The sequence below is a fragment of the Phaenicophaeus curvirostris genome, chromosome Z (assembly GCF_032191515.1).
Source record: "Phaenicophaeus curvirostris isolate KB17595 chromosome Z, BPBGC_Pcur_1.0, whole genome shotgun sequence".
NCBI classification, from domain to species: domain Eukaryota; kingdom Metazoa; phylum Chordata; class Aves; order Cuculiformes; family Cuculidae; genus Phaenicophaeus; species Phaenicophaeus curvirostris.
Window position 1 is genome coordinate 6,241,844 of NC_091431.1, and position 14,249 is coordinate 6,256,092.

Here is a 14,249-nt window from a genome sequence, read left to right on the forward strand (position 1 = left end):
CTTCCCCCTTGCTCTCTCACAGGAGGCTGTCTTCTGGGGGATGAAGTAGTAATCTACCTAAGATGTGAATGTCTCTCACTTCAGGAGCATTTTTGCAATGTCCCCAAGATTACTTCATGAAAGCAAGCACAGCTTATTCTACATTCCTTCTTCAACAAGTTTTGGATTTTAATTGACCTCCAAATACAAAGTGAATTAAGTTTATAGTTACCCAACATGCAGCAGAGATGAAGGACAAATCCAGCAGTTCCTCTTTGGCTTTGCTAACATACATTAGTTAGCCATTTGGCATAATACTTCTAACATTCTTTTGAATACATATTATTTTAAACAGAAAACTGAGATGACATTCCAAGAACCAGTGAAAGCTAAACTAGTAAGAGAGGCATAGAGAACAGAAGCTCCTCTTCAAAGAACCTCTGCAGAACCAGAAATGTCTTGTTTAAAAAATTAATCATAAGCATTTTAAAACTTTTAGATATTATGGGCTTTGGCAGTAGTAGCAGTAAACTACTCTCCCAGAAACCATCTCCACAAAAGCCAGCTAGTCCAGCACCATTTTTAGCTGAAACGCATCTGAGGAACTTGCTTTACAGATGTGATGACAGGAGAAGCCCTACTTGTCTATGCTCCTCACTTGCCCTCTCCCTATTAAAATTCCTGCATAGAAATATAGTATCACAAGCCCTTTTACCAACAGATGATGGGAACTCTGACCAGGGCTGTTACAAAGGAAACCACAGCATGCTGTTGTGCATTATTTATTCTAAGTACTCTGAGGTCTGATCACAAGAGATAAACAATGAACACTTCAGGCTTAGAGTTTAAAACAAATTCAGTATGTATATGATAGAAACTTTTATTTACATAAGGCATCAAAATTGCCCTTTTTAACAAAAGGGTCATTTTCCCTTTTACCAATACTTTGGTGAAAGAAACGTCACAGTTAGTAGACTAATATTCACTGGTATACTTGTTCTGAACAAGCAGCTACAATCCAACGTGCAAGATGAAAAAACAAACACAGAAGATCTAAGCGTACTATTTCATGACTCACTCTGTAGAACAAAGAATTAAGGCTTGTTTGCATCATGATGATGATCAATCATGCATCATTTATTCCCACAAAGAATAAAATTAATTTCCAACTGAAGCAGCAATAGCAAAAGAAGTTGTTCATTATAATCCCCATATTGTTTACATCAAAAAAACAATTTGGCATCTTAGAAATTAGATTGAAAAGTAGAGGGAAAGAGAGAGGAAAACAGAGAATGGCCCTTGCTTCAGAATCCTTTATAAACATTTCCAGTGTCCATTTGCAGGAACCCTTCAGTTTAAAAAAGAAAAACATGATTTTCAAGGACCGATCTAGGAACATTTGCAGAAAGACTAAAGTTATGGTTCCTTTGATCATGAATATGAAATACGCAGAGAAAATACATTGTCTGGAATAATGAATTCCACACTGAGATCCCCAAGTAAATAGCATGTATAGTTTGAGCTGAGCCTGTTTAATAGGTGTGACTTATAAAAACAGTAAACCTGTATTCTTTTTCGGCCTGATTTAAAAATTCCTGAGTTTTAGATAGCTGCTGCGCCACAGCAGACAAAACTCTGAACGATGTAGTGAAAAGTTTTGCAAATCACTTTCAATATTAGCATTCATTTTGTTCAGCAACTTTCAATCATCAATAAAAGTCAGCCTTCCGGGTCCTTCATTTTTCATCCACCTCCGATACCTCTTCCATCGGGGATCCAGGGCCATCTTCTTCTTTAACTCCTCTTCTTGTTCTCTTTTATAGACCTGACAGAAAGACAAAAGTTTTTAGTAACATTGAAGAAGCAGCTTAAGTGAACCTCAAGAGGGGTGTCAGCACTCATAGTTCAACTATTCGCCAGCTTACTGTTTTTACCGAAGACTGAACTGCAACACAGAGGCAGACCTTGAACAACAAAGTATAGGAGTAACTTCAGCCCAGGAACTGACTGGCTGTAGTTGAGATGCTTTGCATTTTTTGCTAAGAGCAGAACTGCTTCCTTGTAAGATGGTGCTGCAAGCTCCAACCCATTTTGTGCTAAAGAACTAGACACTCATGCATTCAGCAAAATAAATTTACAGTAAATATCTGCTAATGCTCATAAAGATGAATTTTGAGTCTGTTTTCAGCACACCTACTGTTCAATGCAGTTGTTCATCTCCTTGCTTTAGCTGTTTTTCCCTTTCAAAGTCATTGTCTAGATAGAATACTGCTATGAAACTTTTTACTCCTAATTAAATTTCTCAACTAAGTTAATATTTCTGCATTACATATTGGCAGAACGAAGCGATAATTGATTACATTCTTTCTAGAAATGGTGTCCTTGTAATGAAATCTACAATTACCAGTGAAGTCAAATATCTAAAAAGAGCAGCAGCATTTGCATTTTTATCTGGAAGACAGCTTATGTAGATATAGCCAGTGTAAATCTCAATATCACACAGGTTTATGTAACCTTAGTGTATTTGACTTCCTCCCAGAAGAGAAATAAATTTCAGGTTCTGCTATGCATGAACAAGACACCGTCTCAAAGCTCAGTGATCCTACAGGTATTAAGAATCATTAGGAAAGCAACAGGGCTAGGGGGAGAATATTGTGGAGCTCCATGCTGCACCTATGTACTGAATTCTTAAGTCTTTCCCACCCTACAAGTACACTGAAAAACTGGACAATATGTAGGCAAGCATCTCCAATGATCAAAAAGAACAGAGGAGCTTTAAGAGAGAAACACCTAAGCACATTTTTCAGCCTAGAAAAGGTATGACAAAGTTTCAAGTAAGGATATGGTAGTGGTACATAAGAGTATCGGTAGCACAAGAAAAGAGAACAAGGCATGATTATTCTCCATTTCTAATAATATAAGAATCAGAAGGTGTCTGGGTGCCTTCAAAAAAAAAAGCATCTTCTACACATATTGCTGAACTCAAGACCAGATGACACAGCAGACATTGGAAGTTTTAATTCATTCAAGCAGGAAAGTTTATTAAAGAAAACCTCATTAAAGCAATTACCTACAAAGACACCATTTCCTTTCCAGGAAGTCACAAATTATACTGGATAAATACTGTTATACACATGCAACTTTCTTCACTAAAAAATCAACTGCTGGCCACCACAGGAAATTACTTCGGGCAACGAGATGCCACTTCTGGCAAAAACAGCTCTTTCATATTCAGTAACCAAAACATCACTAGTTAGAAACAGCATGGATCCCAAACTATGTTATTTTTTCTACACAACAATAGGATATCTTATATTTTCCATATAACTTCTCCTTTGATTAGTAATATTACTTGAACTTTGGACTTCCAGATTGTTTTCTAGCAAACCCATCATAACTCAACATACATACGTACCTGCTAGCTAATCCTTTGCTTACATGAGCATCAAATTTACTGTTTTCCTCTTCAAGTCTCTGAACTAATGCACCTCTGCCTACTTTTAAAGTAGCATTCTCTTATTGTTGGTGCCCTACCAGCAGCAAAAGCAGTTCTGCCACAATGCCATCTCATTTCCTAGAGCATGAAAAGCAGCAGCAGCATCCCCTCTTCCCCTTAAGCAGGCCAAATTCATATTCACAGTTTCTTTTCTGGAAACCTCTCATCCAGATGGCCCACAGACGAGCTTCTGTGGAACAATAAAAGTGTTTTGACAATCTGCCACCCCCAGCATCCCAAGACGTTCTGGACTGTAATTCCATGCTGCGGCTAATGTTCTTTCACTGTTGTCAGAGAAAGCTTAAGAAAACAAAAAGACATATTGACTGTTTAGTAACTGGCTATCAACGGCAATAGTAGCAGTTGTGCCTAATCGTATTTCATACACCATCTTTACTGGAACAGTATACCGCACATCAAACAACAGTCCCTGACTCACTGAAGGCCAAAGAGCTATCAAAAAAAACCCAAAACCAAAGAAGTTATGAATTAGTGGCTTAGAACACCAATGGGAGAGGAGTTTCAGATGATCCAGGTATTCCTTATTACAAATTACTACTGTTTGGAGAACAGTCTTCAACCTACTATAATAACTTCATCACACCACATTGTTACAAGCCTTTCAAGAGGCTCAGTTAAATCTTGTAGGCACAGAATCCCTAACAATCACAGGTGAACATCTCCTGACCGAGCAAATCCCTCCCTGCATTCATGGACAAGGTCAGGAGCTGCTGTCTACTAGTCCACAAGCATAAGAAGTTGAAGAAAACAAGAGTGGTTGTCTACCAGTTTTCCATTTAGAAAGCAACTGCTCAAACTGAAGTAATAACTCACAGAGTCTGTCTCAAGCACATTCACAAAATAGCTGTTCTTATTCTGGAAGCATCAGATAACTAACATCAGTTTTCCTGCAAGAGCTACCCACCTCATAGTTTTCTCGTATCCACAGCTGCCGTTCAAGAAAGGTCTCTTTCTGATGATCTTCTAGGCTGTCAAACTGAGACTGAGACATTTTCATGTACCTTCGTATGATATACAGCTTCTCTTCCACACCGTATTCTTGGCCTTTAATACTGAAACAATAAATCCACCAACAGTACCAAACTATGTATTTGCACAAGTAAAAAGGAGCAAGAAGGATCTGAAATAAGAGGATATCATATATCTTGGGCTTCTGGTAACCGCCTTTTATATCTATTTTATTTTTAATAATATCTTTGATGATTTCTTCCTCTTCTTCACGAATTTCCTCTTTAGACCTCCTGTTCTTGCCTTTTTCTTTAGTCTTGTTGAGTAAACCTTGTTGCCTGGCAATCTCAGTAGCTTGTATACGGTATTTTGGCACTGTCGCTAGGTAGTTGATAGCTTCATTGTAACTACTCCACCAGCTGAAGAACTGTAATTGAAGAACAATAAAAGTAAAAAAACATGTTTTCATACAGACACACTCTTATCTGGAGGTTAGCCAGAGAAAAATATAATGCTGTCATACACCTTTAACCACAATTACACTATAGCAAGCGTAAAAGCTTAAGATAATGGTACTTCCACCGTACTGCAGAAGCCTTAATTATTTCTCAAAACTTATGAAGGCACCTGGAAAGCAGATGTATAGATGTTTATCTCACGGCAATATATAGTGATGAGGATGGAGAAGCAGACATTGGTGAGACTGGTTTTGTCCATGAGGAGACAGTGATCTCCTGCAGCTTAATGCTAGGCTGTGCCAGCTATTCTCAGAAGCTCCCTCGGATCATCAATAAAGCAGCTGGCATATGAAATTTCATTATAGAACTGTTTCTCATTTAAAATAGTTAATTAAACATGGATTAAGTACATGACAATCTGATCAGTCTGACAAGATTGACTTTACAAGATTCAAGCCATCTCCACCTACCCTCTGAATTTCAATGGGGAAAAAAAAGAATACTAAACAACAAACCAGAAACACAGTGTTTCGGGTAAACATGTCTTATCGGGGCAACTTTTTAAAAAAAGCAGCATTACACACTGCTCACCAAAACACAGGGCAGACATGCACACATTATATAACCCTAACAAAGGACAAGAAGAAGAAACAACAGAAAGGCAATTCAGTTTACAGTTTACACAGACTTTTACACTGAATTTGCAATCATCTGGCAGCTGGACTGCAGGGAATTGTCTCTACTTAAAGCCAAAATACGAGGTGAAACAGAACTCCACCATCAAAAGTAAATTTGAACAGAAACTACTTGGCTATGTATGCCATTGGAATTTATTATTCCAAGCTCTCAAACTCTGGTTAACTTTTTTTTTTCATTTCCAATATCACATTAAACAGTGAGCCATCTGCACCACAAAATAAGCTATATCTTCTTCTCTTAAATTCTTGGGGTATTTTTAATGATGTTTTGAAGGTATGCACCTTCTTCCACTTACATATTTGTCAGCAATAGCACAAGTTTGCTCATCTAAAACATAGGCTGCCTTCTGACCTTGGAGCTGCTGCCTTCAGAGCAAACTTCACTGAATTGAAATCTCTCCTTGACCTCACTGTAGTTTAAAATATATTGCAATGTAAGATTTATACATTCCTTATATTTAGTCAGTAAATCTGAATCGAGCCTTGAATTTAGTTAGCAACTAGTCTGTCTTTTAGAAAATGCAGCCTGACAAACTGACACATGCTTATTTGGAGCACCAGACCTACCCATGCTCAGACCAGGCTGTTCTCAGCCTGCCATGAATACCCCAGTAACTCCCCTAGAAAGCCGCACTTGGCTGTATGAAATACTCTACCACTAAAAGAAAATAATCTCTACCTTTGTCCAACGTACCAAGGGCAGTCAAAAAATCTCCCCAGCATGTCCTGACTTCATATTTGTTACTGCTACCACACACGAGTTTGCCACAGCAGATAGGAACAAGCTTCCTCACTGATGCTGTTCAATACCTGGCACGGTTAAGAGAGGTACTAACACTTCTCCTCCTGTTCAGAAAGCCACCAAACAGTGTCACTTAAACATGAAAATTTACCTGAAACACAGAGATGGCGCAGACCGTAACTAGAATCACTATTTTGACATCCACTTTAGGTGTCAATCTCCTGCTGTAGTAGTGATAATAATGCCTGTAATACTCTTCAGGATGATCCAACATGTAGTCATAATCTTTACGAGTTTCTTCATCCTGCAGGATGAGAGAAAAAACATGCACAGGTTCAGATTCCTGTTTTCTCTTACTCTGTTACACCATGGTTTACACCCCTTTAGTGACCACATCGCTACAAAATTTGCAATACTCTGATTGAGTATGAAACAGAGGAAAACCTTTGGTCCTATTCTCAATTAATTTGTTCTTACAGTCATCTGCCCACATGCATCTGACATTTGTGGTCTTAAATGTGTAAGCACGCACTGCATGAAGACATTCAATACTGAAATACAGACAAGCAACTGCAATCCACGTATTATGTATTTTTAACTACAGAATGAAAAATCCAGATGGACTAGAGTTAATTGTCGCTAAGGAAAAGATTTTCAGATGAAGAACCCACGAATAGACTGTTTTACAAATCTTTCAGAATGAGCTTACAGGGCTGTGGAATCTGTCCAGTAGAAGGCTGTTTCAAAACCTCATTGTTCTCATTTTCTTGGAGTTTTTCTCATTTGCAGCCATGTAATTAAGAGATGAGAAATTTAGTTTTGTCAGCCACAACTGCATTCCTTTCCTACCCCCAAAAAGTTCCCCTTTTCCTTCCTCACAGCCTTAAAACATTCACAGGTTCCTGTCCTGTATTCCCAAGCTATGTCTTTGCCAAGCCACACATATTTTGCTCTGATAAGCCTCCCCCACAGATCCCATATGCTCCTCGAGTTTTTTGTTTAAAGCTATACCTCCAAGATAAAACCCAGCTGTTTTGTTTCAAACACAAAGGGAATTCCAAGAAAGAGAGATCTTGAAGGGAACCGTATCCCCTCCCTGCACGCTACATCTGGGCAATGAAGCAGTTTTTCAAGTCTTTTTTTCCCCATCCCTGGCTCCTGGCGGGGAAGCAAGCTGGCAGAGCACACACAAAGGAAGGCAATCCTGGTACTACAGAGCCAGGCATGTGAATCAGAGTGTCCTGAGATAGAAAGGACCTGCAGGGATAGAATCATAGACTCACCAGGATGGAAAAGACCTCTTGGATCATCGAGTGCAACCATTACTATGTGTCATTAAATCATGTCCCTCAGAACCTCATCTACTCATCTTTTAAATCCCTCCAGGGAAGGTAACTCAACCACCTCCCTGGGCAGCCTCTGCCACTGCCCAATGACCCTTTCTGTGAAAAATTTTTTTCTGATATCCAGCCTGAACCTCCCCTGGCAGAGCTTGAAGCCATTCCCTCTTGTCCTGTCCCTTGTCACTTGGGAGAAGAGGCCAGCACCCACCTCTCCACAACCTCCTTTCAGGTAGTTATAGAGAGCAATGAGGTCTCCCCTCAGCCTCCTCTTCTCCAGGCTAAACAACCCCAGCTCTCTCAGCCGCTCCTCGTAAGACCTGCTCTTCAGCCCCTTCACCAGCTTCGTTGCTCTTCTCTGGACTCGCTCCAGAGCCTCAACATCCTTCTTATGGTGAGGGGCCCAGAACTGAACACAGGATTCGAGGAGCGGTCTCACCAGTGCCGAGTACAGAGGGAGAATAACCTCCCTGGACCTGCTGGTCACGCCGTTTCTGATACAAGCCAAGATGCCATTGGCCTTCTTGGCCACCTGGGCACACTGCTGGCTCATGTTCAGTCGCTGTCAACCAACACCCCCAGGTCCTTCTCCTGCGGGCAGTTTCCCAGCCGACCCCCGCCCCGCGCCCGGGGGGGTCGTGTGGATCGCTGTCGAAGGCGGTCAGGCTCCGGCTGCGAACGACCCTCCTTCCAGCCGCGGGTCCCGTCCCCCTCTCACCTTGAGGGTCTCGTAGGCGGTGGCGATGAGCAGGAACTTCTCGTGCGCCGCCTGCGACCCGCCCTGCGCGGCGGGCTGCGCGCGGAGCCGGTCCGGGTGGTAGCGCCGCGCCAGCTGCCGGTAGGCGCGGGCGATCTCCGCCTTGCTCGCCTGCCGGCTCACGCCCAGCACCTCGTAGCACACGCGGCGCCCGCAGTACAGGCCCTCGGTCAGGCCCCGCGACGCCCGCGGCAGCAGCGCCAGCGCCGCGCACACGCACAGCAGCCACCGCCGCCCCGACGCGGGACCCGCCGCCATCGCCGCCACGCGCGGGCACCGCCCCCGCGCGCACCGCGCGCACCGCAGGCACCGCCCCCTCAGGCGCCGCCCCTAAGGTCCCGTAGGCCACGCCCGCTCCTACCCCGGGCCCTCAGGCCCCACCCGCTCAGGCTCCGCAGAGGTCGCGATGGAGAAGGGGCTGTGGTAGGGAAGAGGTCGCGACAGGCGAGGGTGTGTCAGGCTGGGAAGAGGTTGCAGCAGGAAAGGGGTCGCGACAGCGCCCAGGTCCGAAATTCCAGTCTTTTTCCCTGAATTCTTCCAGCCTCTTCCAGCTTGTTTTTTATTCCAGGGAATTCCAGGGAAGAATGGAAGGCACGAGTGAGGACCCCTACGCTGGGAAGGTGTCTGGCTGACTGTTGGAAGCAGTTATCCATAAAGATGCTCTGTCCTCCGCACTCCTGGAGGTTTAGTACCAGGTTTCCTAGGAATCTAACATGGAAGCATCAATTGTGGCAGCACAGTTTACAAAGACAATGGGTACAATTCAATACACAAATGCATGGTTACCAGAGACAGGTTTCCAAGAGCTCTTAGTGACACAGGGTGGGTGGGTATTGTAACAGGTTAGGAAAAGAAATACAGATTTTGAGAGACCCAATTTCTCCTCCCAGCTCTGCCTTCAACCTCCTCTGCAACTTTGTTGGAGCTATTTCATCCCTTCTGCTTTTGGCTGGTAGATCTAAATCCTCGCTTTGAGTGTTTAGAGCAGCAATACCTTGCATGATAAGTTGCATTGTGCTTAGTGCGATGGGTGGGTTGGATTTCAGTGGTTTAAGATACTGTGGGTGAATTTTCGAGGTTTATATACCTTTTGGTGGGGATAAGAAGTCTGGAGGTATTTCATTGCCAGCAGCCTCTGCCAAAGGTGGCCAAGCTCGGCAGGGCGGAATGCCCTCCGCTGATCCCCAAAGCCAAGGCTTCATGTGTGCCTGCTGCATTGCCAAGGTGTCATATGCTGTCATTGTGGTGCCCAGGACCACCTGTCCTGCCATGTGTCCTGCCAGAGCAAGCATAGGGCTTTGTACCTGGGACACGGCAACCTTGGATATACACACAGAGCGAAAGGCTGGAGAACCGCCCTGTGGAAAGGGATCTGGGGGTTCTGCTCAACAGTGAGCTGAACATGAGCCAGCAGTGTGACCTGGCAGCCAAGAGGGTCAACCATGTCTGGAGGTGCATCAAGCATGATATTAGACATAGACTAGATATAAGAAGGAATTTCTTCGCCATGAAAGTGGTGAGACACTGGCACAGGTTGCCCAGGGAAGCGGTGGCTGCTCCATCCCTGGAGGTGTTCAAAGCCAGGTTGGATGGTGCCTTGGGCAGTCTGAGCTAGTGGGGGTTGGAACTATACAATCTTCAAGGTCACTTCCAACCCAAACTATTCTATGATTTCTGGACAGCTGAGGGAGGTGATTGTCCAGCTCTACTCCACACTGGTGCAGCCCCACCTTGAGTCCTGTGTGCAGCTTTGGACACCATGGTATAGAAAGGATCTAAAGCTACAGAGAGTTTTCATAGGAGGCCACAAAGTTGGTGAAGAGTTCAGAGGGGAAGCTGTATGTGGAGTGTCTGAAGTAACTCGGTCTGTTCAGACTGGAGGAGAATGAGGGGAGACTTCCTGGCAGTTTGCTAGATTCCTCACAAGGGAAGGTGGAGGAGCAGGCACTGCTTTCATGACAGGACCTGAGGGAATGGCAGGAAGATGTGCCAGGGGAGGTTTAGGTTGGATATGAGGAGAAGGTGCTTCACCCAGAGGGTGGTGGAACACTGGAACAGCTCCCCAAGGAAGCAGTTACGGCAAAAGCCTAGCCATGTTCAAGAGTCATTTGCACAATGTCCTCAGCACCACAGTGTGAACGTTGGGGTTGTCCTGTGCAGGACCAGGAGTTTGGCTCAATGATCCTTGTGGGTCCCTTCCTGCTCAGAACATTCTATGGTTCTATGAAGAATCTTCTGAAATACTCCATGAACTCATGTTTACAATATAAGCATTTCTCTTTTGTGCTGGGCGAGTGGGATTTAGGGGCAGCTACCTGCACATACCCCCAGGACGTACCTTGGGAAACGCTCCTGCTGCTGCCATTCAATGTGTGTGCAGGGCTGGTGGCAAAGGGAAGGGCTCTAACATCCCTTACGATGCTCATCTGGCCTCACAGCAGGTCTGCTGCCTTAGAACTTTTTTACCCAAAGGCTTGCTTTGGAAATGAGTACCACATCTCTTACTTGGTATAACGGGCAGGAACACTGCTGCAATATTGGACATTTCCCAGGAAAATCTGATTTACGCTTGATGCTGGAAATATCTGCTACAAAAATAAGCAGCTCATCAGAGAACACAAGCTGTTCTCCTGCTAGAAATGAGTGCGCATCTTATACTTATGGCCTCCTGTCCATCTCCTTTTTGTGTTAATAAACATGCATTGTTTCCTTGAGAGACAGATGTGACTCAAATCTGCTTCCTCAAAACAATTCTATCCCTCTGCAGGTCACTGGAGTCCAGCCTCTCGGCATCAGGAGGCTGTTCTGATTTGAGCTAAAGCAGAAACGATTTTCTGACTTTTCAGCTAAGCATCATCCAAGTAACTGTTTTCTGAAAGTTAACTGTATGTTTTTGCCCAGTGTCTGTCTCTAGAAGGGATAACACTTAAAAGTTACGATTGTCACCAAGGTAAAGGGGCACCAGTATCCAGAAACACCATTGCTTTTCCTTATTCCTACCTACAAGGTTACTCACAATTCAGAGGAATGCCATAAGTCAAAAGGAGTAAAAAGGGGTCACGGTGGACAGGACAGTGCCCAGGGAGGTGGTTGATTCACCTTCCCTGGAGGTGTTTAAGGGACGGGTGGACAAGGTGCTGAGGGGCATGGTTTAGTGTTTGATAGGAATGGTTGGACTCGATGATCCGGTGGGTCTTCTCCAACCTGGTGATTCTATGATTCTATGAAAAGTGACCAGCACAGTGTTTCATTCCGTATAGGTCATACTAAATGAACCTGGGGCCAAGCCCTCATGCTCAGCAGCGGGTACCTCCGCGATGGGCGGGGCCGAGCGGTGTGTGGGCGGGGCTTATCTCAACGAGAGGAAGGGGCGGGTCTATGGGCGGGGCTGTGCGGGTGAGGGGCGGGGCTAAGGGCGGGATAAGGGGATGGGACTGGTGGGCGTGGTTTAAGCCCAGAGTGGGCGGTACTTAGCGGGCCATGGGCGGTGCTTCTGGCGGTCAGTGGGCGGGTCTTGAGCCGTCAGCGGGGCTGAGTGGCAGGTGGGCGGGGCTTATCGGTCACCAAGCGGACTTTGGGGGCCAATGGGCGGAGGTTAGCGGTCAGTGTACGGGGCTTTAACGACAAGTGGGCGGGGCTTATCAGTCAATGGGCGGGGTTATTGGTTGACGGGCGTGGCTTATCGTGCTGCGGGCGCTCGGCGCGGCGCCACAGCCGGCCGGGGGGGGGCGCCGCCGCTCCGCCGCCCCTGCCGAGAGCGCGGGGCGCGCCGCCGCCGCCGCCATGGAGGTCAGCGCGGACTCGGGTCAGTGTGCCGCACCCCCCCCATCCCCGGCCCCCTCTGCGCGGCTCCGCGGGGCGCACGGCGTGGCCAGCTCGGCCCCGGGCGGGCCGGTGCAGGCGTGCGGCGAGGGGGGGGAAGCGGCGGCTCGGCTCTTCCTAGAGATAAGACGGCGGCGGGGAGGGAGGGCGGGCCCCGCGCTGGGGGGCGCGGCGGCCCGGTGCCTGCGCCGAGCGGGGCGGGGAGCGGCCGGGCCGGGCGGCTGCGGCGAACCCCGCGCCTCCGCCCTCTCCGCGCAACATGGCCGCGCAGGACGAGCTGGGTGAGTGCGGCCCGGGCCCGGGCAGCCTGGCCCGGCTTCCTATCTGCCTCCCGCCTCACGGGCCGGTTCCCGTGCTGTCTCGGTTCCCGATCCCCTTCACATCCCGTCCCGGCTTCCATCCCAGCTCCCAATCCGATTCCCATTCCATCCCACCGTGGCTCCCAATCCGGCTCCCATTCCATCCCATCCCGCCTTCTAATCCCACTCCGAATCCGCTTCCCATCCCATCCCGTCTCCATCCCAGTTCCCATCTCATCCCGGCTCCCATTCCATCCCACCGTGGCTCCCAATCCGGTTCCTGTCCCTTCCCGTCTCCATCCCAGTTCCCAATCCGGTTCCCATTCCATCCCACCCCGGCTCCCAATCCGGTTCCCATCCCGTCTCCCATCCCTGCTCCCAGTCCGCCTCCCGGCTCCGCATCCGCCTTCCAACCCATCCCGTCTCCCATCTCCTCTCCCGTCCGGCTCCCGTCCCCTCTCCCGGCCCCCGCGCTTTGTCCGGGCGCTGCGGGCCCCGCGGCGCCGCCTTTGTGCGCTCGGCTCCCCGCGGCGGCCTGCGCTCCTCGGAGAAGCGTTTTCCTCCCCCCGGGCTTTTCCTATCTCGCGTCCCTTAGTTAACAAGGTGACAAGTTAATAGCCAGATAACGTGTGACTCGACCGAGCCGGAGGGCCTCGCGTTGCCCCGTAATAGCGCTTGGCGGCCCCCGGAGAGAAAGGGCAGGAGGAATACTCGGGGCGTATTTGTGCTGTTGGTAAAGGCGTTTCTGTGCGATGCGTCACTTGGGGTTTTTTTTCTGTTGTTTTCGGTACTCTGCTGCATAGATGGCATCCTTGTTCTGCCATCAGAACTAGGCAGAGCGGAATCAGGCGTGCGGTAATGGTGGGGATGTCCTTTGTGCAGCCAGAGAGCCGGGATCTTGAAGGATCTTTCGGTTACTTTTATCCTTCAATCGGAGAACACAAATGACGCGCTACTTATAATTCGTCCCGGTTGTCAGCGGAATAGTCACGGCAGTGACAGACCTCAGCACCGCTGCCGTCAGGAGAACCTTCTGACAGTTTTACCGTGCTGCCGTGATCTCCCTTCCTGAAACAGGGCAGCGTGAGATCTCTTGCATGTAACTCCTCAGCTTTTATCCATGTCCAGTCTAGCTTCCCAGCCTCCAAAGCTGATCCTGAAAAAAAAAAAATATTGCTCAGCCACGTGCTGGTTGCAACAGAGCCCTTTGTGTTAGGCTGCGCTGAAAGGACAACTGGCCTTTGGCTGAGTTTTGTGTTAATAATTATATGATGTCATTCAGGTTATTTGACCGCTGCATCCTTCAGATTTGAGGGATTTTTATTGGTGTGGTTAGAATGTTTTTTGGGGGGGAGAGGGAAGAAGAGAGTGGATTTTTTTTGGTTGGTTTGTTTTTTCCTGTAGCACCTTATCTGTTGCTGTAGAAAGTACTGTAGTCTTAAATGAAAATGAAAGCTAATGGAAAAAGCCTGCTGTCACGTAGAGAAAAAGAAGGAAACTGAACAGCCTCCATGTGGGCCTACTTCTTTTTTCATACATTTACGTAGTTAAGCTTCAGCATACTTGGAAAGAAATCAGTTCCTTTTTTAGGATGATGTGTAGTCTCAAAATAACGACAATAATTACTGCTAGTTTTAGACTGGAAACGCAGTTTACCTTTCTTTCTGTACATGTGGCTATAGGAAGCTT

General features: G+C 46.8%; 2 protein-coding genes across 4 annotated transcripts in view; one reads left to right on the top strand and one right to left on the bottom strand.

Moving 5' to 3' along the window:
* Nucleotides 1-817: 817 nt before the first annotated feature.
* Nucleotides 818-8,719, bottom strand: DNAJC25 (DnaJ heat shock protein family (Hsp40) member C25). Of its 2 annotated transcripts, none has more exons than XM_069880594.1 (4): nucleotides 8,401-8,719; nucleotides 6,494-6,646; nucleotides 4,401-4,871; nucleotides 818-1,804 (listed from the first exon to the last, which is right to left on the bottom strand). In XM_069880594.1, exons 1-4 carry the CDS (start codon nucleotides 8,695-8,697, stop codon nucleotides 1,682-1,684), a joined length of 1,044 nt encoding a protein of 347 aa, XP_069736695.1. In that variant the 5' UTR covers nucleotides 8,698-8,719; the 3' UTR covers nucleotides 818-1,681. The 2 variants fall into 2 exon arrangements, with proteins under 2 accessions (XP_069736695.1, XP_069736696.1); XM_069880595.1 differs by lacking the exon at nucleotides 818-1,804 and adding an exon at nucleotides 2,342-3,775.
* A 3,453-nt stretch (nucleotides 8,720-12,172) lies between these two features.
* The window catches only part of ECPAS (Ecm29 proteasome adaptor and scaffold), a 66,177-nt gene continuing 64,100 nt past the window's right edge, over nucleotides 12,173-14,249 (top strand). Inside the window, exon 1 of one of the 2 annotated variants that reach the window (XM_069880754.1) lies at nucleotides 12,173-12,244. In XM_069880754.1, the coding sequence (XP_069736855.1) occupies nucleotides 12,223-12,244 (22 nt within the window). In that variant the 5' untranslated portion in view covers nucleotides 12,173-12,222. Of the gene's footprint in view, nucleotides 12,245-12,431; nucleotides 12,543-14,249 lie in introns of those variants that run through there. The other variant, XM_069880755.1, reaches the window with a different exon arrangement.

Bases quoted from the DNA above. Each gene is read 5' to 3' on its own strand.
- DNAJC25 (XM_069880594.1), bottom strand. From the start codon at position 8,697: ATGGCGGCGGGTCCCGCGTCGGGGCGGCGGTGGCTGCTGTGCGTGTGC. The intron at 6,647-8,400 runs GTGAGAGGGGGA...CTCATCCTGCAG, and splicing joins CCGCCTACGAGACCCTCAAG to GATGAAGAAACTCGTAAAGA. The intron at 4,872-6,493 runs GTAAATTTTCAT...CTTCAATTACAG, and splicing joins GCGCCATCTCTGTGTTTCAG to TTCTTCAGCTGGTGGAGTAG.